Below are 26,562 nucleotides of genomic sequence, written 5' to 3'. Positions count from 1 at the left end.
TTAAAAAGTGACAGTCAGTATAAGATATCCAAGCACAGAGAGAAAGAAAAAAATGGAAAACTTAATGGAGGATTCTGGCAGTTCGGCTAACTAATACAACTAGATTTTGGCTAAATTAGGACAAACATGCTGAGTGACCACAAAATCCCTATGAATGTTAGTCGTAAGTTGTCTGTATGGTTCCTCTGTTCTTTGCAGAAAATTTGAATTTCGCTGGGTTGTTCTGTCGTATATCTATTAACTTATATCATACTGAATCCCCAACTAGAAGAAATGTAAAAAAGAACGTTTATGCGAACTCTTTAAAAATTAATTTGTAACCACTCTACATTTTAATGCAAGGCTGGACTCACAAGAAATAAAAATGGTATCTCTAAAGGCAGAAGACAAACCAAACCAAAAGGGAAAAAAGTGTAAGAAACTGAAACCAGAGCTAGAAGCAGGGAGCAGTAAGGAAAATAAATCAGTGAGGGAAATGCCCAATCAGCATTAGTAAGAGGAGAGTAACTCTTGGAATCACTACAAGGTGAGAGAACTAAGCCTGAGATTCCTGCATCGTCAGGTACCTCAAAGAGAGTGGTGCCGCGCGGTAGAGGGCCTAGGCCGTTGACAGACAGAAACAAAACATTCATCTCTGCAGAACTTCCCAATTTAGCCCTCCGGATTCGTCTCCAGATTAAAATCAAATAAATAGACTTCAAAATAAAAATATCAAACACAGAAGAAAACAAACATCCAGCTAAGAGCAAAAATATAAAAAACAGATTTAGACTCCTAAGAATTTCAGATGGAAGAATCACCAGATGTGGAATGTAAAAAACCAATGTATGAAATACTTTCATTAACTTTTAAAACTGAATTTTTAAAATAAGCACACACTAAGAAACTATGAATGACCAGGCAAATTTAAACAAGAATTTAAAAGAACTTTTTAAAATGAAAAATACAACTGAAATTAAAATAGCAGTGAATAGCTTTAACAGCAGATAAAAATATATGAAGAAAGAATTAGAGAACTGGAATGTAGATGTAAAGAAATTATGCAGCATGCAGCTCAGGGAGACAAGAAGTATGGAAAATATGAACGAGAGGTTAAGAGACAGAATAAAGATATGACACATGAGAGGCAGATGGAGACAATGAGGATTTTTCAGAAAGATAAAAGACATGAATTCTTAGATACAGGAAGCACAGTATAAACCAAGCAGGATAAATTTTCAAAATTCCACACTTGCATACATTATCATAATACTGAAGAACACCAAGTCAAACGGTGTCTTTAAATTGGCCAGAGACGTATCACCTACAGAAGAATGCCATACTGACACTTCTGAACACTAACAGTGGAAGCCAGAAGTCAGTGGAATGATCAGGTGTCAGTGGAATGGGTGATCAGGTGTCAATGTCAGAAGTCAGTGGAATGATCAGGTGAACTTTAAAATGCCATCAATTCTAAGTCACACCATTACTTTAAATATACCACCAACAAAGGGGAAAAAATAGTGCCAGTTAAACTATGACATGCACCAGAGGGAAGGTCTGAGATGCAAGAGGTGTGCAAAGTGATAAACATGTTATTTATTTTATGCCAACATATTTGTATAAAATAATGAAAACACAATTTATAGTTAAAAAAAACAAATTAAAATACTGGTCCACAAAAACATGTTAAGTCAGGAAAGGGTTGATCAGAATAATAATGTTCTAAAGACCGTATATTATTAAAGAAGGGGTTATGATTCCAGACAACTTTCAGTTGTACTGCATATGCACTGAAAATGTTCAGGAGTAAAGACAAGGAAAACATAGTGTAAAACTTCCAAACTAGTACGGGGGGAAATGGAGTTTAAAAAAAGAAAAATTGAGCCAATCAAAAAGTGAGAAGAAGCATAAAAGAAACAAATAGCACAAAATAGCATGATAGAAGTCTTCATGTTTTAAGAATCATAATAAATGTAAATGGAATAAACTTGCCTGTAAAAAGCAGAGATTACCAAATTGAAAAACAATCCCCCACCCCCAATCCAGGTTTATTTGGCTTACGAGACACAAATATGTAGAAAGATAGAAGGGAAAAGAATTGAAAAATATATACTGCTAAATACTAACCAAAATAAAGCAAAGGTAGCTAAGTTGATATCACAGAAAACATATTTTAAGACAAAAACCATTAGCAATAAGGATGTCAGTACATGACAAAAAAAAGTTCAACTCACCAGGAAGAAATAATTCTAAACTTTATTTGCCTAAAAAGACAGCCTCAAAATGTATAAAGTAAAAATGATAAAACAGGGGAATTTGACAAATTCGTCATTACAGTGAGAGAATTCAAAACACTTCTCTCAATTATTGACAGGTCAGGCAGACAAAAGTTAATAAAGAGGTGGAAGATATGCATACAATTAACAAATGACTTAAAGGACATATATTGAAAAATAACAATTAGAAAATAAACATTCTTCTTAAGCAAATATGGCACATGAAAAAAATTGGCTGTACCAAGACATAAAATGTCACAAAAAAACTTCTAAGAAAAAGTAATAATACTTTTAAGAAAAGGTAATAATAAAAAGCTTACATTTGTATAAGTTTCCTATTGCTGCTGTAACAAACCCAGTGGCTTAAAATAAGACTATGCTCTCACAGTTCAGGGGGCCAGAAGTCCAAATTCAGTTACTAGTCCAAATCAAAGTGTTGGCTGGCTGAGCCCTGCACCCTCCAGAACCTCTAGGGGAGAATCCATTCCTGGCCCCCAACAGCTTTTGGTGGCTGATGGCATTCCTTGGCTTATGGCTGCAATACTCCAGTCTCTGCCTCTGTGGTCACATTGCTTTCTCCTCTTCCGGCTGTAATCTTTCTCTGCTTCACTCTTATTAAGAATATTGTGATTCCATTTAGGGCCCATCTGGATAACCTAAGAAAATCTCATCTCAAGATCCCTAACTTAATCACATTTGCAAGGGCCTTTTTCCATATAAGGTAACATTTACAGGTACAGGGATTAGGACCTGATACCTTTGGGGACCATTATTTATCTCATATATATCATATATATATATTTACCTTATGCTGTGCTGGATTCTGAGCACTTCTAAAATATTAATTTATGCTCTCAACAATCTATGAGATAGGAGCTATTATTATTCCCATTTTCAGAAGGTAAAACTGAGGTGGAGAAAGGTTATAACCTGCCCAAGCTATGTCATATTCACATGTTCTTTGACTACAATGCAATTATTTAGAAATTAGTAACAAGACATTTAACTTATTTTGAAATAACTTCAGAAATACAGGAAATTTGCAAAACAGCACAAATTCCCATGTACCCTTCACCTAGATTCTCCAAATGTTAACATAATAACACATTTGCTTTATCATTTTCTGTATACATACTTCTAAAACTTTTGAGTTTAAGTTGCATATATAATGTCTCATTATCCCTAAATAGTCTAGTGTGTATTTCCTTAAAAACAACTTTTTTTCAAGTAACTACAGTACAATGATCAAATTCAGGAAATTACCATCGATACAATGCTGTCATCTAATCTATACTCAAATCTCACAAATTGGCTCAAATTGTCCTTCATAGCAAAAAAAAATTTTTCTTAACCAGGATCCAATCCAAGATCATGTGTTTTGCATTATTTGTCACATTTCTTTAGTCTTCTTTAATCTGAAACTTTTGACAAGTATAAGCTGGTTATTTTGTAGAATATCCTTCAATTTAGTTTTTTAAAAATATATTTTTAATAAATTTTGTTTTATTTATATTTATTTTGGCTGCATTGGGTCTTCACTGCTGTGCGCGGGCTTTCTCTAGTTGCGGCGAGCGGGGGCTACTCTTTGTTGCGGTGCGTGGGCTTCTCACTGCGGTGGCCTCTCTTGTTGCAGAGCACAGGCTTTAGGCGCACAGGCTTCAGTAGTTGTGGTGCATGGGCTTAGTTGCTGTGCGGCATGTGGGATCTTCCCAGACCAGGGCTGAAACCCATGTCCCCTGCATTGGCAGGCGGATTCTTAACCACTGCGCCACCAGGGAAGCCCAAAAAAGATTTCTTCTTGATTATGTTCAGTTTATACATTTTTTCCAGGAATACCACGTAAGTGACGTTGTACCTTCAGTCCATCATATCAGAATGCACATAATATAAAGTTGTCTTATTAATGGTGACACGAATATGTTTTTTAAAGGAAATACATTTACAAAAACTTAAATTTGTGCTTTTAAAAACAAAAAATTCATAGCTCATAGAAATCATAATTTTAAATTTTTAATATTAGCACTGAGAATACATTTGTGTACATACATATTTGTGCACACAAACACACAAATTGTGGGATGTAGTAAAAGATAAACTTAGAGCCTTAGATGTTTATTTCAGAGTAAAAAAAAAACATTGAACATGAATTAAATGTCCAATTTATGAAAGAAAAATAACAGAATAAACCTCCAGAAAGAAGGAGAGCATGAAAAGAAAAAGGCAGAGAGGATCAACAAAGCCAAAAGTTGGTTCTTTAAAAACTTCTGGCAAAATGGTCAAGGACAAACTTGACCATAAAATAGACAAACTTCTGGCAAAATGGTCAAGGAAAAGAAAGTGAGAAGACACAATACTGGGAAAAGAAATAGATATATATATCTAGCAGAGGTTTAAAAAATAAGAAAATTCCTCAAGTTACTTTATGCTAATAAATTTGGGGAAAAAAATGAGTATATGCTTAGAACAAAACTTTTTTTTCAAAATTGAATCGAGAAAAAATAGAAACCCTGAGTAGTCTTATTATTTTTAAAGCAACATAATAAGTAGTTGAAAATCTTGCCACAAATAAATACTAGGACCAGATTGTTTTATAAGTTTTCAAAGGAAAGTCTGCCCCAATCTTTTACAGATTCTTCTAGAGCACAGTAAATAAAACAGGTAGCACTCCCCAGCTCATTTAATGAAGTTATAATCTTGATATGAAAACCAGACAAGTATGAGAAAGACTGCAAGCCCATTTCTTAAATATAGATGCAGAAATTCTAACTACAATACCAGCAAACTGAATTCCACAGTAAATAAAGATAGTGAAATAAGATCAAGAATGTAAAGGTGATTTAATACTAGAAGGTCATAACTAAACTAAAGCAAGATCTCTGAACTCTTCCAGAAATAGCTCACCTAGAATGTGCTTCAATATGTATGTACTCCTAGCTATTCTTGGAACATACCAGGTATGCTCTCTCCTTGGGCTCTTTGCACAGGCTGGTCTGCCTGAAATGCTCTTCCCCCAGGGAGGTAAAGGTCTTGCTCAAGATGGCTCCAATGCCACCTCTCTCTGGGTCTGCCATGAGTACCTTATTTAATGTCACAAGCCTCCCACCCCTACCCCAACAAACATTGATTCCCTATCCTACTTACCCTGTTTCATTTTTCCCCACAGCATATTATTATTATTCCTTTTGTTTATTACCTGTCCCTCATTTGCTCCCCCCCCCAGGTCCCTCCCCCGCCCCACATCCTGTTCAAGTGTAAGCTCAACTGGGGTTAAGAATTTTTTATCTGCTTTGTTCATTGTAGTTTCTCCAGCATCCAGAAGCGTAAATGGACATGGTTGGCATTCAATAAACGCACACAACAGTTTGTCTAGAAACTTTTATAACAGGGAAGACAAGCTGGCTTTACATCCTTTTGGGATTACCTTTTGTAGTACCCATTTTGCTTGCTTTTCAGTGACACAGGTAAAGGAGAGTGGTCAAAGTTGTACTATGCTGTTTATCACATTAAAATTTTTTTCATCTATTAAGTTTGTGTTCATGCTAGACAGTGTTCCATTTCTAGATGTTTCCATATAAATCTCAATAGAAAGAATTACATTTCCACAAGGGAATTTTAATTCTGTCTATACTTATATGTTTTGCATCAGGAGTAACAAATATGCTAATCTAAAAATATTGGAATGTCACAAAGTAGTGAGTCCTTAAAATTTAATTAATTAGTTTCTAACATATTAAATAAAAAGCTTTGATCATTTGCTTTGATACTGGTAAACTACAGAGCAAAGTAGCAAAATCCAGGACCACCAAAATATCAGGTAATTTTTGGTATCAATAGACTTCAGAAATTATAGTACTACTTAAGCTCATTTCATTCTCATAAGGTATTATTATCACAGTAAATCTCCTCTTTTACACTGAATCAGCACCATTCGTACTGGTATTGGCATTGATGTTCACTCTATATAAAGTTCACTTCTATTGTATTTTGATGCGATAAATATCAAGTGAGAACTCAGAATTCATCTCTTTGGGGCAGGACCACATTTGAGGAAACGGAGACCAATATCATCTTTATTTATTGCCAGTGCACATGGGCCTGACATAAGGACAAATCAAAATGGCACACATCATTCTGTGTGCAGGGCAATTCCTCTCCTGGCCTCCCTCCCCCATGCTATTGTACTGAAAGGACAATGAAAGAACAATAAATTAAAACCCAGTTTTCTATGTTGTGAGGAGAGCTGATTCTACAGTAATCATCAATACTAATCTTCTACTCTGCTCTTTGAGTTCAAACCTTATCTAGCACACATCAGACTATAAAATCAAGTCAATATAAAGTTAAGTCTAAAAATTATGCTTCACAATTTTGAAGGTTTTTGAGAACATTGGTTTCTCTTTTAGTATAATTTTTCTTTCATGTGCCTGGAAACATAGATTTTCATGTTATCATCTTCAACCTTGAGTGTTGAATACAAGAGGATACTTGCTGAGCTGAAGCAGTCAAAGCCACAGCTCAGAAGTTTTGAGCTTGCTAAGGGATTTCCTAGCCAGATTACAGCTATTTTCTAGACGGGATAAAAGGCGAAGTATTTTGTATACTTGCAAACCAATCCCTCCCCCTCTCTACCAACTGTCCAGCAAAAACCACCACCACAACAATTAACCAACAAATGTGTGAAAGCAAATAATATATTGCCCAGGTCATTGTGATTTCACCATTTCTACAACAAAATGAGAGAGAGAGAAAGGCAATGTGTTTTTCGTAAAGCTAAATTTATTCTTTATTCTGAGATTATGTTCTTCCTATTTTGGGGATGCTAAAATGTCTTTTCTTTTATATAATAATGCCAATAGCAGATGGTAATTTGGGTTTTTCTGTTTTTGTTTTATGTCCTTAGCTGGCAAGTTTAAAAGCTAGAAACACTTAAATACCCCAATTAAAAATTTTATTTATTTATCTGCAGATTTCCTGATACTTAAATCTCAGATCCTGGGAACCATAGCCTAGGTAAAGACCTACCTTCTGTGTTGCATGTTTCACAACACTGAATTAATTTCTTAGCAAGTTCCCCAAACAAGTTATGTAGCAGAATAAAAGTAAGTCTTAATTTATATTAAACCAGTGCAAAAATGGGCTTAATTTCAAGCACCAAAGGAATATATTTTCAATCAACACCATGGTTATAACATCTTTTATTAAAACTAATTGTATCAATATCTATAGGGTACCTATTTAAAAGTATAATGCCACTACTCTATATCATCATTGTTCTAAGAGTAGCCTGGTGTCACATATGTGAGCAGTATTGGTGCAGTGCAGAAACAAAGAAGCTGGGGTCCAAGCAGGCCACCTTGCTGGGTCAGAGTTTTAGTGGCACTGATGGAGCTGCCCATCAATGTACATTTTGGCCCATTTACCTTTATAAATCATACCATATAGCATTCAGTATTTACATACATTTAAACTGAGAAGGCATACGTATTAGAGGAAAGCATATTTTAGTGGGCATGTGTCAAAAATAACTCTGTGTTTCATCATTATTTTTACGTCATTAGCTACCCTTGAGAAAGGAAAGTTCCGTATAAATGTACAAACCAAGACATACTTTTAGAAAACCTTACAGAGTGCTATGCAAATAGCAGTGTATCCTCCCATAAGTAAATCAATTAACCCCCACTCCCTCAAAGTGTTCAAAACAAAAAAGGATAGCTGGCCGTTACTTTTTAAAGTATGTTTCAGAGAAAATACAAGCATAATCATCATTGGCATTTTGGACCAGATGAAACTCTTAAGCCTTACATCTGACTCTATCATTCAGTGATTTGTTATAATTGTGTTCCTTCCTAGTAAGCAGTTCTTGCTAATGTTAGTTCTGTATCTATTTGATAGGGGCATTTATGTTACATTTCAAAATAACTCCTGGTAGCATCCAGAATATATGTCAGGAACTCCTGAAAGCAACTCTGCTTTCCTCTCAATTATGACATTTAGCTTTATCAGTAACTGTTAATTAACATGACAACTGAAGATTTGGAGATGGTGGGCCCCTTGCAGCAAACATGCCTAGGCTGGAACATCTGGTCAAGTTACTCAACACAGTTACCAATGCTTAGTTCTTCTTAATTTTCTTCAGATAGCGAGCCCGGGTGGAGTTGCCTAAATTCATGGTCAATTTAAAATACAACCAGGAAGGCAGGCTTGAGATCACTGAGGCCTAGGGAAAGAAATGGGGAGATATGCAATTAAGGCTTACAATTTGAACTCAATTGAAACATATGATCTTATGTTTTACTATATTGTTGTTTTATTTACAGGTAGATTTTAGAGTTCTTGGGTGTACAGTTGAAAACAGATGCCTTGCTAGTAAGTCTAGACAATGTATATATGCTAATATACCACATACTATTTTGTGACTCGATGGGAAAGAAAACCCCAAACGGAAGTACTGATTTGGAACTTAAAAATCTACATACCATAAGAGAATGGATCAGGTATCCGTTGGTTCGGGATTGCACGCCGACAGTTTTAATGGCAGACTTCACAAACGTCTCTGAAGAGGGCTTATCCAAAGTTGGCTTTCGAATTTTAGCCAGTTTCGTAGCTACAAAGTAGGGCAGGACACTCTAGAATGGCAACATACCCCCCCAAAAAAAACATGCCACTGATTAGGAAGGCCACAAACTCAATTCACACTGATGTTTGATTGCTCTTAGTGGCAGAAACATTCTGAAAAACTCTGAAGTTTGTATCTTTAGAGAGAGAGAAGAAAAAGAGAAGCAGCTATCTAAAAGCTACCTTGATAGAACAAACGATAGCATAAAACAAGTTGTATAAAAACAATCTGTCGGGCTTCCCTGGTGGCGCAGTGGTTGAGAGTCTGCCTGCCGACGCAGGCGACATGGGTTCGTGTCCCGGTCCAGGAAGATCCCACAAGCTGCGGAGCGGCTGGGCCCGTGAGCCATGGCCGCTGGACCTGCACGTCCGGAGCCTGTGCTCCGCAACGGGAGAGGCCACAACAGTGAGAGGCCCGCATACCGCAAAAAAATACAGTCTGTCAATACAACAGAGTTTGAGACTAGAGAAAGTATTAAAGATAAGCAGAAACATACCTTTTTGAGTCTTTAAAAAGAAGGCATTAAACAAATCTAGAGAGCAGAGATTTGGGGTGGGTGCTTTCTACTCTGACTAAACAATATAGTTACAGAACCACCACATAGGAGATTTTTGACATTTTATGCCCCTAAAGAGATAATAATAATTTCCTCCATACTTTATGGTTATTAAGCTTGTTCTATCAGTTTTGGTCCCTCTAAAATAAACATTTCATGTTAGCTTTCGGCTACCACTTTTCTTCCCTAGTTTCTTACCATTCTGCTTCTGAGTTTTATAAACTTTGCTATTGATAAGATAGGACCACCACTCTTTTCTTTTTTCTTTGTTGGGGGGAGACGGGATAACAGTATGGAAACAGCCTGGGTAACTAACAGACGCTTCACGGAAGTGGTGTGGGATGCAAAGCTGGACACTACCTTTTAGGTTAGGGGAGCTGTTTCTTTATTTCTTATGCTTGCTATATTTTGGATATGCTTCAACACAGAATGCAAGGAAACCCTATTACAACGACTCCCGAGTCATGACACAAGCGGTTCCTTCTGTAGTTTGAAATTACTTGGGCATGGTTATACACCAAGGAGTGAATGTATTCTGTTTATCTGACATGTATGAAAGGAAGGGGTATAAATTACAATGAAACTTCTATTAAGGAAGAGGATCTGTTTCAACACATGGTGGTCAAAATCAAAAACTTCATTACTAAAGGCAGAAATAAAATTGAGATGTACTCCAAACTATAGATTTTCTTCCTGCCAAGAGCTGGGGAGTTCCCATATCTCTTTTGTTTTATTTTGTATTTTTCCCATTCCCAAGTATGAGTCACCCTCCTTAACAGGTGAGCTGAAACTTTAGCCCACCTGTTAGAACCATGAACCCAAGGGCCTAACCACTGTTACTCTCCAACTTTCTCCTTCTTAGTCCCTGCAGCCACAAACCCACTAAGTAAAGTAACTTCCCCAAAGTACTTCAATACCTGGGCCAACTTTGATTAGGTGACTTTTGGTTTTGAGAATTTGTGTACACTTATTCCTCACTTAAAAAGCAATTCTTTTTTTTTTTTTTGGTCCAGCAGGTCTTTATTTTTAAACCCACGTTGCTGCAAGGATCCAGTATATGAGAGCACAAACCAAAGAGAGATCCCAGACTAACGTACAACATGAAATGCAGAGCTCATGAGGCTCTGCCAATGGGTAGGGAAAGAAAAGTTTGTTCAAGCTGAGCAGCAAACAAAGCAAAGAGAGTGTTTGCATATACTCTGACTCCAGCAGTGAAGGGCCGTAAGCAAACCCCATCACACCTCTATGACCCAGGTTTCCTGGCTACAAAAAAAAATAAAGATTAAAACAAAAACAAAAACCTTCCCATATATTGATCACAAGCCTGCCAAGAGTACTGTACAGTATTGAGCTTCTCAACATAAAGGTGGTCCACTCATTATACCTTCCAATTACATAATTAGGTATTCTAATCCCCCCTCCCTCTCTATGTGGCACAAATCAGACTGTTCTGATTTGCAGAAGAATGAAGTCGCACTGCTTGGCTGAACCACTTGATGGTGCCACAAGTTAACAAACTCATCATTCAGCTAAACCATCCAGCTAGTCGAGAAGGTCCTGGCTCTTGAGGTGGGGACAACAGACGCATGTACATTCTATTCTGGAAAGGGTATTTATTTCTACAGTGGTTTAAAATCAAAGCAGTTAACATGGCCTAGCAGAGGATGGAAAGGATTCAGAGATGAAATAACTTTTGAGCTAAGTCTTAATAATGTGGAGGAATTTGCCAGGTAAACACATAAGGGAAGAACATTTTGTAATGGGAACAGCAGGGGCAAAGAAAAGGAGACAGACCAGGATGTTCTCATGGAACGGCAGTAGTTCAGCCAGCACGGTTCAAACAGTGGAAATGTGTGAAGCAGTGGCAGAAGGAAGGCTAAACTTAAGTACAGAAAACGAGATCCAATCACCGACAGTATCGATTTCTAGAGCATAAGCTCTGTGACGACACAGTCTTATTCACCATTATATTGCCAATGCTTAGCCACTGCCATTGCCTAGCATGTAGCAGGAGTGCTAAGACGATCTACTGAATGAATTAGCAACAGAACACTTCATTATGGACAGCACTGAATATAGTACTGGGGTCCCTTTCTACTGCTGCTGCCCACAAAATTAATGACAGGAGGAAGTTGACAATGTAGCATGAGAGTTTAAACCACAATTTTAGATAGTCTAGAGCTTAAGCAAGGTTATCTGTCTAAACAAAGTCTTAGTTTACAGGTCTTAGTTACTCAGAATTTTAGAAGAAGGAGAATTTCAAGTTATGTAAAAATAAAGAAATATCTTTTTTTTTAAAGAAATATCTTTATCTTATATGTCAAAATGTCATCTAGGTACATCATTAAACAGTTAAACAAAAACCCAATAAATGATAATGAATCCACTTTTCTGGTCTACGCAGGGAAACATTACAGTGAACAGGTTAAGAAGATACCCATACTTTCATAGGGAGTATTTTGGGCAGAACAAATTTTTAAAAGTTTCTTATGCTCAACAATTTGCCACTATAAATATTGCCAGCTCGGAAACAGCGTGAACCTTGACAGCTGCCCATGCAGGCAAGTGCCCTGGTCTTTGCACTTAGAATCCCAAACTGAAAATAATTAACCAGCCCATAAAACAAAGCTTTTTTGTCCTTGCTCAGCCTATTGAAAAGATCCCTGAAAACAAACTTGGTATCTTTTTTTCTCACCCACTGAGTAGCTTGCTGAGGTATCTGGTCTTTAGGGAACAGTTTAGGGGGCCTCGATTCAGGAACAAGAAGGTTATTACAACTTAATGTCACAGAACAAGAGAAAGATGGATGCCCAGGGCTGCATGGCAGATATTCAAGAATCAAACACTGAACCTTCTAACTTCATGTAGCAGCACATCCTTCATGCTGTCATCTGTGTACTAAGTATGCCTTCTCAAATTTAAAAATGACCAGGACAACTCACACCCATGCTTTGGGAAACACGGGTCCAGAGAACGCCAGGCTCCAGTCTATTTACACAACACGGAATTCTCAAGACGGGGTATAATCTGCCTTTTCTGAGCACTAAGTTCACCAGTGAAATCAGCACATATTCTTAAGGCAGAGGCTGAGGCTCCTATGAAGCATTTCAGGGAATCTTTTCTCCTTCAGTCTGTATATTCATCCTCCATTTCAGGATCTGAATAACTGTATGCATAGAGCCTAGTTTTGGAGTTTGTATTATTTCACTTGCAGACCACAAGATGAGCATTTCCACAAAAGGGCCCTTGATTATCTCATTGGTAGAAACCCTTGGCCTTACTAGAAAATGTTAGGAAAAAGGAATCATTCTGATGGGACAGAGATCCCTGATAACATGGCAATGAGCAAAGGCCCCACAGTAACATTAGGTATAAACCTTAGCACCTAAGCCCAAAATGAAGGAGGTAAAATGTTGTGCTCTACACAAAAGAATCCTTGATCAACACTGGCTGGCTGATAATCTTACAAATGACCTGCCTCCACATATGTGGAATTCGTATGTTAACATTCAAAGGACAAAAGGGAAAACAGTGTTAGCTCACAAAACAGCATGTATTTAACAAGTCTTTCCTGAGCGCCTACTAGAACACTGTTTTAGGCACTCGGAATACAGTTATGGACAAGGACAAAGTCCCTGATCTTACTGAGCTTACATTTTAGTGGGGGGAAAGGGGGGCTGGTGCACACAGCCTACAAACAAATGGTTAAAAGAACGTCTACAATATTGGCAGGTGATGATGAAAAGGAAGAAGAAAAATAAACCTGAGTAAAGGGTGGAGGTGATGGAGGCTGTTCCTGCAGGTGATCAAGAAAGGCCTCTGGGATAACGGTGACATGTATGTGATATGGTCACATATAAGCAAAGATCTCAATGAAGGGAGAGAGCAAGCCAAAAAGATACCTGGATAAAGAGCCTTAGACTGAAAGAAGAGCAAGTGCAAAGGGCCTGAGGTGTGAGTGTGCTCAGAGGGTTTGAGTACTGCAAGGAGGCCAGAGAAATAGCGGGGTGTGTGTAGGGGGGCACATGCTAATGTGGAACATCTGCAGTCAGAACACGGTGGGTCACAAGAACTCTTGGTTTTACTCTGAAAGAGATGAAAAGCCACAGGAGAGTTTTCAGCAGAGGAGTAAGATGACCTGGATTATGCTTTAAAGAGATCACAGACTGGGGTGGGGGGGGGTGGGGGTGGGGCTATTATCAAGGTGGGAGTAGGGAGGCCACATAGGAAGATGCTGCAAAAGGTCCAGGGCAAGAGATCACGGTGGCAGTCATGAGAAGCGGTCAGACAGTGGATGTGTTTAAAGGGTCAACTACAGTCAGTGAGATTCCCTGATGGACTGAATCTGCTGTGTAAGAGAAAGAATAAGCTGGATACGGGGGGTGGGGAGAAAACTTCAGCTTTGAAATCACAGACTTGGATTCAAATTCCACTTGACCACTTACTAGTCGTGAGATCGTGAGCAAAATACTGAGCTTTATTTTCTTCCTTGGGGGATATAGCATCTTCCCTATTCTATTACTATGAGGATTGAAAAAAAAATTGTCAGTTAAAGAGTGTGAGATTTAAACTCTGGTATGTATTAGAATTCTTTTCTAAGTTTTCTAATATTTATAATTTTCAGAATGGATTTAGAAAGAAAAAACTTGGCTGAGTTTTTATATCCTGTAAGAGGGGTAAGAACACCATTTTCTATAGAAAATGACTGTGGTAACCAGCTGGGTATCTGAGTCCTTTCTGGATACAGATTTAATGTGGTTTGAAGGACTAAAGGACATCTTAGGTTTTTAGCTCCTGTGGTATAACACTGCTGTAAAAGGCCAAGGAAAAAAGCCATTATCACTGACAAAAATGAGGGTTCACCTAGTTGGAAGCGGTCTGGGTCCAATGATCCCAACAGGACTAATTTTACTATTCTTCAGCCATTTCTCAAAGCTGGTGCAGTTGACTAGATATGAGTATTTCCTGTGAGAATCTTTCTGTTGCTTTATAGTTCTCTGTATTTAGACTCCATTTGCACTAAAGACACAGGCCATTACCTTCTTTTATTGTCCTTGGCAATTAACAAGAAAGATGGATGAGGACTTATGTTTTCAGTCCCGATGCGAATTTTTCTGTGTTTAGCTATCTAGCTCTTTGAAGCCCAGTAGATCTGTATGATTACTCTAAGCGATAAAATGTTTTAACAAAATACAAACGAGAAATATCTTCATTAACAAAATAAACTGGAATTTTGTTTGCTCCCTCATCTCAATTTGTCTGATTTGTTTTCTAAATTTATTCTGACTAAAAACTACATTTTTAACCGAATTAGCAAAACCACCAACTCTCATCACCAAAAAGCAACAAAGCACTGGAAGATAGGACTTTAAGAGAATGGGGCCCAAAGAATTTCTCCATTATGGTAAATATTCTTTTGTAATCTTTGTGCTAAGAGTGAGAAGCCCCCTTCGTTTTCAGGCCAGACCGGCTGAAACCTACACCCGCCTTCTCTGGGTCTGGGGGTGGGGGGTCTCCACCTGTGTCCTCACCTTTCCTCTGGTAAAAGGTCAGGCAAACTAAACCTCATGCGATGGTTTCAGTTAGCAAATGATCTCCTTGTTGACAGCACTTCCAGAGACCTGGCTTCGCAGCTCCAAGGAAGAAAACTATGGTGCTGAGTAACACCCCGGGGAGAGGAAGGAGGGCACGGCAGAAAGAGCACAGATCATGGCGTTATTCAAACCCTCACGGTCAATCCAGATGGCTAAATTCCCCATACCTCCCCACATTACCCAACACAGCAGCCTCCTTTAGGTCCTTCATAGAGCGGATCACTATGTAAAATAATCACATTCATGTGTTCGTTCGCTTGCTATTGTCTGTCTCCTTCCCACTAAATATAAACTCTGCCACAGCAGGGACTTCGTCTGTCTTTTTGCTATTGCATCCCCACCTCCCTAGTAGTCCCCGCTCAGTATTTCTTGACTGAAGAAACGTGGAACAAAATATACACCTCTGGTTTTGGACTTACTATCCCTTGTCGACGTAATGTGTTTAAATATCTGGCTCTCTGTGTGGGTGCCCTGAGGTCAGAACCATGTCTTACTTGTTTCCTCCCTGCCTGGCTGAAGAGCTGGCCAGTGGCAGGCACTCACTGACCTTAGGCAAGTTACATGATTCCTATTGATTCTTGGCTTTCTGTCTGTAAAATGGGACTAGGTTAACATCTATCTTAAATGAGATAAGAAAATAGGTGAAGACATGGGGCATATTGTAGATAGTCAATAAATGCAAGTTTCTTTCCTTACTTCATGCTCATGTTTCAGAGTTTCCCATGTTTTATTTATATATGCATTATCACGTGTCCCCACGTGCTAGAGGGGGAGGCCGGGTCTCAAGGTAATGAAGCAGCTTTCTGTGGGTTAGACCACGGAGGGGTGATACCAGAACTAAAACCTTGGTCTGCTGACTAGGCTCAGCATCCTTTCCTCACCACCTCTAAGCACACCAGTAATCAATGTGGTCTGCATAAAACCACAGCCTGGACTGAGGGAGCTAAGACTTCTTACTTTGAAATGGGTAAATACCCAGGGCTTCATGAATTCTTTAGCATCAAAAAGCTCTTCATAAGGCAGGTTTGTGAAGAGTCATTCATTGCTGGATGCTAAATCTAGGGGAAACTGTGAGAGGGGGCAGGACATCTGCATGGTTTTCAAAGTGTCTGCCCACAGACTGCTTATTAGCGCAAGGGAAAAAAACAGTAACGCTACAGCAGAGAAACTGGGTAACCCCTTGACTGAGGGGTCGAAATCAACATCAGCAATAAGGGGCAGATGGATATCATGTGTCTCTGGATGTGATGCCCTGAGAAGGACACGATGTCACATATGTCATTTTGGCCAGGGAAGCATAACCTGAATCTAACCATGAGGAAGCATCAGAGAAACCCCAAGTGAGAAATGTGTGATTAAAAAGAGCAGAGGAGTACTGTCCTCTTCAAAAATGTTAATGTCATAAAAGACAAAGAAAGGCTATGGATGTATCCCAGATTAAAGGAAACTAAAGAGACAGGAGAACTATATAATACCTGGTCCTAGACTGAATTCTTTACAGGAGGGTAAAAAATGCTATAAAGAATACTATGAGGGGGAGTTCCCTGGTGGGCTAGTGGTTAGGATTCTGGGCTTTCACTGCTGTGGGCCGGGTTCAATCCCTGGTCAGGGAACTGAGATCCCACAACCCGTGCAGTGTGGCCAAAAAAAAAAAAGAATACTATGAGGTCAGAAATTAGACTACAGATGGTAGGTTAGATGAAAATACTACATCAATGTTAATTCTAAAGTTGGCAACTATATTGTGATTATTTATAAGGATATCCTTATTCTTTGGAAATACACGCCAAAGGATTTGGAGGTAAAGAAACATGATATATGCAACTCACTTCCCAATGATAAAACAAATGGAGTAAAATGTTAACAATAAGTGAATCTGTGTAAAGAGTACTGGGGTGTACTTTGTACTATTCTTATTTTTACAAGATTTCTATAGATTTGAAATTATTTCCAAATAAAAAGTTTAAAAGAAACAAGGTGGCCTGTGAAAGTTTTACAGAATAAGAGTTCAAGGAGTATAGTTTTAGGATGTCATCTTAGTTTCAGCTATTTCTTACTTGCTTAGTATTAAGAGACAGAGCCTGGTAATGGGGCCCACCAACTAGCCAGTCAGAGCACTTTGGATTTGGCCCTTTGAAAGAGGCATAATTTTGATTGGGTTTTAGTTATAGGGTAAGAATGAGAACAGATCATTCTCACCAACAGAGCACACTTTCCATAAGATTTACAAGAATGTACTTCTTATCCTCTATTCAAACATCAACAGAGTCAAAATTCACCTCTAGGATGTTTATATCACATGTTGTTACTACTATTTATTTGTGTTTCCAGGAAATGCTTATATATTAGCAAATCTGAATTCATGAAGAAAATTTTAAATGCTCTTAAAAAATTACAGGAAAGAAGTTGAGGGAAAGATGGGGAGAGAAAAAAAGCAAAGAAAAAAATATTAACAAGGAATTAATATAAAACGAGCTGGGATTTGAAAACCATACCCTCTTCCTCTCCCAAAAGAGCAATCTGTTGCATCTTCACATGGAGGCAGACCTAAAAAGAGCACCTGCCTTCCAAAGATTAGAAGAAACTGAATTTTGGATCATAGCATTAGCTTGGAAACCCTCTAGATATAGAGTTTGAAAATTCAAGACCAGAGGCATATGGGAGCCACAGAAGAAGCTCAAAAGCCTTAAAAACAGAGGACTGTGTACCACCAAGCATGGCCATGCATAGCCAGGGTCCTCTGTGATGCCAGCAAATGGCAGGTCTCTGGTATGCCCCACATTACACGTGCCATTAGCAACACAGAGACAAACACGATAAAAAGCCTGTTCTCAAGAATACACTGGAGTGGGGGGAGTCCTGGGCCAGAGAGTATCAGGCAGAGGTATATAATAAGGAGTAAGAGAGCAGAAGGGAAGGTGTAACCACAAGGGCCCAGCGGCCAAGATAAGGTTTCCCAGGGCAGGTGAAATGAGGCTGAAGCCCTGAAAGACGGGCAGGGGCTGCAGGCTCCGGTGCGAATGGGGCAGGGAGGAGATGTGGAGAGGAGACTTGCAGAGGAGTGGGGGCAAAGGCGTGCCAGCAGAGGAGCCAATCAGGGGCACCGCAGAGGGCAGAGCACGCACTGGACACTACAGTGTCCGCTCTGGTCGGAACGCAGGGTGGCGTGATGGAATGGCAAGAGGCAATGGCCTTGTGGGGTCTGAATTCAATCCTCAACATGACGGGTGGCCACTGGAGGACACTGAAGGAAAGCAACGTCATCTGACTTGTTTTTAATAAGATCACCCAGGAAACAGTATGTGGGATGGAGTGGAAGGGAAAACTAGCTGATAAATACTCCTAGTCCAAAAAAACGTGCAGACACAACATACCACCAGAGAAAAACCAATAATTTTTTAACTGAGCTTCATTTAGACCAGATTTTTTTTTCTTTAATCCCTTTGGTCAGAATTAATATGAGATTCTCTTCTACTTCAGAGTTTGATGTGTTCACACAGAAATAACAACTGTGTTTTTCCTCACAAACATTTCAGTTTTTGTTTTTTCACCAAATTCATTCTAAGTTTAAACCATGAATGAATTCCTATGAAGGAAGAGAATGATCAATGAAATTACATCATTTGTAATTCATTATTAGGAAAAAATAAAAATTTGTCAAAGTAAAATATTTCAGAAAACAAATGCTAATGTGCTTTTGTAGTAGCTGTTAGTCACAGCAGATCAATAGGCAGACCATATGCAGAAAAGATCTTTGAGGGAAACCAGACCTGAAAGTGAGAGACGAAACAGTCTTATCTGTTCACGGAATTTGAGAAATTGATCATCTATACTCACAAGGCCTAAGACTCCCTTTGTCACTGAAACACTTGCAGCTTCTGGTCACACTGACTCTGGGTCACCCACAATGGACCTTTAAGATTCCTGCTTGCTCTCAGTAGTGTTTAAAAATTGTTAAGTTAATAGCGTGAATATAATAGATTCATCAGAATGAGAAAATGGCACATTGTGTGGCACACGATGCCTGACCTCCCGAGTGCTTTACCGATTTCCTGTTACCAAAATATAACACATGCTACGTAGCAGGTTCAAACTATTAGCATTAAAGTGACTGGTGTCAAGGAAGTGGGAAAAGGGAGCGTATGGTAGCTCCGTATAAAATTCAAGATTCTTGAAAACCCTGTCCCCCCCAGGGTACCCTATATTTATGTGGAGCTGCAAATCGGAGTGACACCAAAGGGCTATGACATTGAAGGATCCCTTGGGGGAGACCTCAGGTAAGGACTGAGGGGAAGCAGGCTCTAAACGGACCCTGGAAGACGAGGAAACATTTACCCTAAAGATATAAGGGAGGAAGTGGAACTAAGCAGCCCAGCACCTTCTGGTTCGTGGCTGCCTAAGCAGATAGATCCAATAAGTCTTCAGTGCTGTCCTGAAGGCCTGGAGCAAGTAGCCCAGTGGTTAAGAACAAAGGCTTTGGTGCCAAACAGACCTGGACTTGAGTCCAGTTCAACATGAGCAAGTGGCTTAACCTCTCTGAACCCCAACTTCCATAAACTTAAAGATGATGATGATCAACACCATCTTATAAGATCATTATGAGATGCAATGAAATACATGGATACATATGAAGTGCTCAGCATTGTTCCTGAAAAGTATCCCCTCAAATATTACCTATTATTATTATGATTGATCGTTTGAGGCTTCGGGGTGCAAAAAGGAAAATACTAGGCTCACAGAATTAAAAGCCATAATGAACACTGGATGTGTGATGAGGTGGGGGCAGGTCGTGGACAGGAGCAGGAAAGGGGTAAGAATTGCAACCTCTCCCAAGACATTGTTAAAAAATGTGCCTAATCATGGAAATACTGTGAACCATTATTTCTTTGTGTTGAGCAACAACTGATTTGAGACTGACACCCATAAAAACCTCTACATTTGCCTCCTCTTGTATTTTGTACTGTAGTTTCACAGCATTGTATCTGTTAGCTACATAATAAAATCAAAGGTCTCTATAAAAATTAAGTCAAATGGATCAAAGGCCTAAATGTAAGAGCTAAAACTATAAAACTCTTGAAAGAAAACATGGGGGGACAATCAACAATACTTCAATAAAAATTTTTTTTAAAACAGGGGAAAAGCCTGATGGCATTTGATTTGGCAATGATTTCTGGGATATGACACCAAAAGCACAGGCAACAAAAACAAAAAATAGATAAATTGGACTACATCAAAATTTAAAACTTTTGAGCATCAAAGGACACTATCCATAGAGTGAAAAGGTAACCCACGAAGAGGGAGAAAATATTTGCAAATCATATACCTAATAAAGGGTTAATATCTAGACTATATCAAGAACTCCTACAATTCAAAAATAAAAAGCAAGCAACCCAATGAAAAAATGGGCAAAGAACTTCAATAGACATTTCTCCAAAGAAGATAGCCAAATGGCCAGTAAACACTTGAAAAGATGCTCAACCTCACTAATCACTGAGGAAATGCAAATCCAAATCAAAACCACAATGTGATACCACTTCACACTCATAACGATGGCTACTATAAAACACAAACAAACAAAAAGAAAATAACGAGTATCGCTGAGGATGTGAAGAAATTGGAACCCTTACGCATTGCTGGTAGGAACGTAAAATAGGGCAGCTACTATGGAAAACAGTAAGGTGATTCTTCAAAACAAACAAAAAGAATTATCATATGATCCGGCAATTCCATTTCTGGGTACATATCCAAAAGAACTGAAAGCAGGGTCTCAAAAAGATAGGTGTACACCCAAGTTCATAGCAGCATTATTCACAGCAGCCAAGTGGTGGAAGCCTCCCAAATGTCCATCGACAGATGAATGCATAAACACAATGTGGTATATACACGCAACGGGATTATGAAGGAAATTCGGACACATCCTATAACATGCATGAAGCTTGAAGACATTATGCTAAGTGAAATAAGCCAGTCACAAAAAGACAAATACTGTAGGATTCCACTCACACGAAGTACCTAGTGTGGTCAAATTCAGAGACAGAAAGTAGAATGTGGTTGTCAGGGGCTGGGGGGAGGGGAAATGGAAAGTTATTGTTTAATGAATAGAGTTTCAGTTTTGGAGGATGAAAAAAGTCCTGGAGATGTAAGGTAGTAATGGGTGCACAACAATGTCAATGTACTTAATGCCACTGAACTGCATACTTAAAAGTGATTTAAATGGTGTTTTCGGTGATGTATATTTTACCACAATTAAAAAAAAGTAAAAGATCACTACCACACCTATATCATCCTGTTGTATGCAGTCATCCTCGTGCTAGTAAAACTCAGTTTTATTCAGCTCTCTCCTCTCCTGTGATTATTAGACAGAGGCTTTGGAATAGTCATGGCACTCCTTGCATACCTGGCAGCTGAGAGATATTGACAGTCTAATTCTCTCAAAATAAGATCATAAGAACTTACAATTATTATGCACCAACCGTTTATGCTGCATAGTTCTACTTTAGAAATTACCACTTAAAAATTCTAGTAAATTGTTTAAAATCTAGACTTAAGTGCATAAAGGAAAAGAAACCATGTCTTTAATGGTGTGCTAACGTCACATTCACTTACTTAGGAATGTGATTTTCTTTCGTTGCCAAGACAGCAACAGTTGCTGTGGAAACCACACAAAAACAGGGATACTTAACTGAAACAAACTCCACTCACCTGCACAAAGATGCCCTTGCTCTTATATTCTTCATGGAGGCATCTAGAGAAGAAATCTACAAAAGCCTGGGAGGGGGTGGGAGTGAGAACACAAACACACATATTACATCAATCTGCCTGATCTGTAGCCATGGAAACAAAAATAATCAACTAACCATTTAACACTATAGTTTCTAATCATTCTTTTCATTTCAAATGCAGAAGAGACCTTAAAAAAAAAACCTTCAAAACCTCAAGTTTTCTTTATCTGCCACTAAATTAAGTGTTCTCTTACCAAATATAATATCCAGATCAAATTCTGATTTAACTGGAAAAGGCTCTTATCTTTTCTTTTTTCAGAAAATGACTTTCCGAGAAGGAACGTCTTATTATATAACAAAGGATGCATTCCTCCTCCCCACTTGCCATTCAAACAGAAACACAGTATGAATTCTGTTCAAGTCTGGTCTATGGGGATTTTGTTGTCAGTAAAGAGAAGAAAAGAGCAAGCGTCCTCTTGGTCCTTTGGGATGGCAAGATCCAAGAAGTGTAGAGATGAACGTGACAGCCCATCTTCTTCCAATAGAACGACTTTAAATCTATTTGTAAAATATAATGTGCCATTTTTTTACAAAGGTGGACTCAACCTCAGGCTTGAAATGCAAAGTATCAATGATGACTCTACTAAGGTCCTAGTTTGTGACAGTCTTGTGTCCGTGGAGCAGAACAGGCAAGAAGAAGTTGAAGTTCACCAGTCACTTCAAGAAACATGGTGTTCATTTTAAACATGCCTACTGCATGTTTCAGATATATAGAAAGCAAGCAGATTGCAGGGCTGGGGGGTGGGCAGAGCCAGGCTTTTTCAAAATACAGTGCGTAGTCACTTTAAGTTTTTCCAGGGGACAAAGTGAAAAAGAGGGCAGGCGTTTTGCTCTTTTCCTTTCCTGTCATATTGCAAGTTCTTATTGTGCATTTTATTTTGTTCATTTTCCCCTAAAAGCTTGTTTAATTTCAGCGTCCCAATGGTCATTTTTATTTCAGAGATGTAACCTATGCTTCAACAACATATTTGAAAATGATGCTATTGACCTGCAGGCAGTACAAAATGCATTCTAAATTACTGTCCTAGTAGTAACGTGAAGAGGGGAATGGTGATGTGGTATAAAATTATGGCATCTTACAGAGAGGTCTGGAAAATTCTTGTCTCACTCCAGAAGTGGCAATAAATATCTGTGAACTTTGAAGAATGTGGCAAAAACTCACACTCCCCCATCTATCTTGTGCATACTGTGTATCTATGTGCTGACTAGCTGCGATCCTTCTAAGCTCTGCGGACATGGCACTTAAGCTGTATGCTGAGTCATTCATGAATCAAATCCCCATTCTTAGACTCATTTATGTTATGTTCTGATCAGCTGAGCTAACTGGCCCAGACCAGCTCCCTGTTGGGAAGTACAAATACCAATTTTAAAACCAGTAAACTACTGAGAGAAAAAAAGCATCTGCAGATCTGAGATCTTGGTGCCTCATTTGTAAAGTTGATACCAGTCAGTGTATCTCCAGCTCTGGCTCCTCTGAAACTAGTGTTGGCTATTTTCCTTTTCTTCTCTGTCCATTTGAAAACTGCTAAGGCTAGAACTTCAAGAAAGTTCCATGCCCATTTCTCAGACTGAAAAGTATTCGTTATTCTTCTTCTGACACAATTTACTAAAAAATTGTTCACCTTAGTTGCAGAGTACAAGGTCAACAGTGGAACTGGGTACATGCCACTGGCAGAGGAGATGTTCAGAATTGCCCCTTTAGATCTAAAAAGGAAGATGCAAGTAAACAGAATGAAATCATATATACAATTGTTTATAAATTACAGATCTAGATATCTAATTATTTGAAACAGAATATCCTGGCTGTTTTTCTAACACACATCTCTCCTTGCCTTTCATCAGCACGTGACATGCTTGGTCAGTGAAAGAGGCATAACTCAATCAAATAAAAATAGCTCTTCTTTGCAATTAGCTCATTTCTCAGTCTTAGTAATCAGGGGCATGACCAGATTAGATCTTCAGTCTCCTCCAGTTGATTTCTATTCTCTGAGGTCTCTGGCCATAGCACCAAGAATTCTTACTCTTAAAAACACTCATACTCCTTGTATGCCTTTAATTTGGCATATCACCACATACTATCCATGCTGTCATATTTAATCATTCTATGAGTATAAACATTCTTCTCCCTCAAAAAAACCATAAGCTTCTAGACCTCAGAGCCCTTATCTTACACTTTTCCTCAAAATACTCTGCACGGTCCTGAGCATGTAACAGGTACTTACACGAATGAATGGTTACGTCCTGCTCTCAGGCACTAAATGTAGAGTTGACTCTAAAATCATGCGACTCTATAGTTCATCAAACCATATTCTTTTGCCAAGAGGCCAAGCTCAATTTCTACTGTAACTTTTAGCGACTAATGAAAGTTCAAAGTCAGAAAGTTACCAGGAATTACTCAGTCTACAAATAAATGAAAATTAGTTTGAGGAAAGCAACGCTGTAAAAACATACAAGTTGTCAGCAGTCATATATGGCTTGCGTAAAGTGTGAGGTTAGGGTTTTAGGAATTTTAGACAGAATTAACAGCCAGCTTTTCCCCCTCAAATCCATTCTTCTCAGGGGGTTGGTCCCCTTAGTTAGCTACTGCAATCTGCCCCACCTGCCTCCTGCCCTCTAGATGAGGTTCCTTTCCTTCAATTTAGTTTCTCATTATTCTTGGTCTGAATTTACTTCCTAAGGCCTAATTTTTAAGTATTTTTTAAAAAGGACGATACAGACTCCTCTTATACAAAATAATAAAAGAAACATGACTAAATGGCATCTAAGTTATTTTAGACAGAAATCTGAAAAGAAATAATTCCCAAAGGTCACCTAGTCCATCTGCCAGCCTCTAGGCGAGATGCCACTTCAACCATCAAATGAAGTCTGGACCCTCCGCTTAATGAGTCACTGAAAACGAGCTGTTGTTTTTTGTTTCTGTTTTTGAACTGAAGTCCTTATTAGTAATAGTTATATACACTTTCCTAAGTGGCGAAATCCATTAACACGTTGGACATAGAAATCAAATCTCAAATTTTAAATTGTTATATTACGGTTTTGAAGAAAGTTGGAAATATTTAGTCAATGTATTAATTACACCATTCTTGTAGTTTTTGCTTGCCTCTCTCACACAGACAGAAAAGGCTTTTCTTTTTAAATATTAAGAGAGTAAGAATGCCTATCAGGAGTTAGAACCCAATAACTCTAAGGTAAAAACTGGTGAATTAGCAATGAGTATCTAGTAATTTCATTTTATCTATATTTGTGAGACATTCCTTTGATCGAAATGGGTTAAAAACCACCTTGGTTACTGAGACTTTTAATACAGTATTAATTTATGATATTTAAAATATCTCTTTTTTTAAATTTATTTATTTTGGCTGTGTTGGGTCTTCCTTGCTGTGCATGGGCTTTCTCTAATTGCGGTGAGCGGGGGCTACTCTTCGTTGTGATGCATGGGCTTCTCATTGTGGTGGCTTCTCTTGTTGCAGAGCACGGGCTCTAGGCCCATGGGCTTCGGTAGTTGTGGCACGTGGGCTCAGTAGTTGTGACTCGCAGGCTCTAGAGCACAGGCTCAGTAGTTGTGGCACACGGGCTTAGTTGCTCTGAGGCATGTGGGATCTTCCCGGACCAGGGCTCAAACCCATGTCCCCTGCATTGACAGGCAGATTCTTAACCACTGCGCCACCAGGGAAGTCCCATAAAATATCTTTATCTTTTATAGGGTGTTAAAAATGTTCTCAAATTAGATCATGGTGATGATACACTCTGTGAATATACTAGAAACCATCAAATTATATGCTTTAAATTAAGTAGATTTTATGATATGTGAAATATATCTCGATAAATCTATTAAAAAAGAGAAAGAGAAAGTGAAATATATTTATGATATACTGGAATGTGTCACCTTTAAGCTAAGGGCAGATCCCAATCAAGTAGAAGCTAAGAAAGTTATTGTATCTTCTGCAATACAATATGCTTTCTGAGAAGTAACCCCAAATCCTGACAAGTTGCACCCCATCCTGAGCCCCAAGCATCCTTGTAGGTATAGGTAGTGCTTTATTTTAATGTTTTCTCATGTAACCAGGAATTGCTATGTCCTACTCATTCACAGCAAGTGAAGAAAAGCCAATGTGAAGTAGTTGTAGAAGATGCTGTTTCTCACTGTAACCTATCACACTGCTGGTTTTATCAGCGGGATTATGGGCTGGATGATACTCAAATTGGCTGAGGTGGCTGCATGTGCTCTTGAACAAAAATCTTACATTCTTTATTTCCTTCCACACAAATGAAATACAATTTAAAAGTCTTCCAAAATTAAAATTTAAATGTTATCAAAAACATTTTAAAAATTAAATCTTGACCTCACCAAAATTGATTCCTAAAACTTCACTCACCAAAGCAATGATTTCAATACAGAAAAATTTATTTAAAGATAATAAAAACCTTGTTCCTGGTTGCAAAACTGATACAGACCAATAGTCAAATATGCTACAATTATGCAAGCATGTGCTTTGTTTACTCCTTGAGGCAAGTGAGATTTTTGTTTCTTAAATATTCTACCCTAATTTAAAATTTCTAGGGGGTAGAGTTAGTTTGAGTTAGTGAAAAGTCAGAATTGGAAGGTACTTTATTCAAAACACCATATTTGCACTCTAAAATGCATGGAAGCAAATCCAGCACCAACGAAGTATAAAGCGAGAAGGCACTAGATCTAAGTAAACACTAAAAGGATAGCATTTATCACTGCACCAAAGTAACAGCAGAGAAAACACCC

The 26,562-nt window shown here is 38.4% G+C and overlaps 1 protein-coding gene across 1 annotated transcript in view; it reads right to left on the bottom strand.

Moving 5' to 3' along the window:
- Nucleotides 1-5,475: 5,475 nt before the first annotated feature.
- HSD17B12 (hydroxysteroid 17-beta dehydrogenase 12) overlaps nucleotides 5,476-26,562 on the bottom strand; it is a 163,297-nt gene continuing 142,210 nt past the window's right edge. Inside the window, exons 8-11 of the mRNA XM_060018744.1 lie at nucleotides 23,429-23,510; nucleotides 21,727-21,792; nucleotides 8,735-8,884; nucleotides 5,476-8,475 (exon numbers count right to left, since the gene is read on the bottom strand). Of these exons, the coding sequence (XP_059874727.1) occupies nucleotides 8,371-8,475; nucleotides 8,735-8,884; nucleotides 21,727-21,792; nucleotides 23,429-23,510 (403 nt within the window). The 3' untranslated portion in view covers nucleotides 5,476-8,370. The remainder of the gene's footprint in view (nucleotides 8,476-8,734; nucleotides 8,885-21,726; nucleotides 21,793-23,428; nucleotides 23,511-26,562) is intronic.

The sequence above is a fragment of the Delphinus delphis genome, chromosome 8, assembly GCF_949987515.2.
Source record: "Delphinus delphis chromosome 8, mDelDel1.2, whole genome shotgun sequence".
In the NCBI taxonomy this organism is placed as follows: domain Eukaryota; kingdom Metazoa; phylum Chordata; class Mammalia; order Artiodactyla; family Delphinidae; genus Delphinus; species Delphinus delphis.
This window is presented reverse-complemented; position numbering and strand designations above follow the sequence as displayed.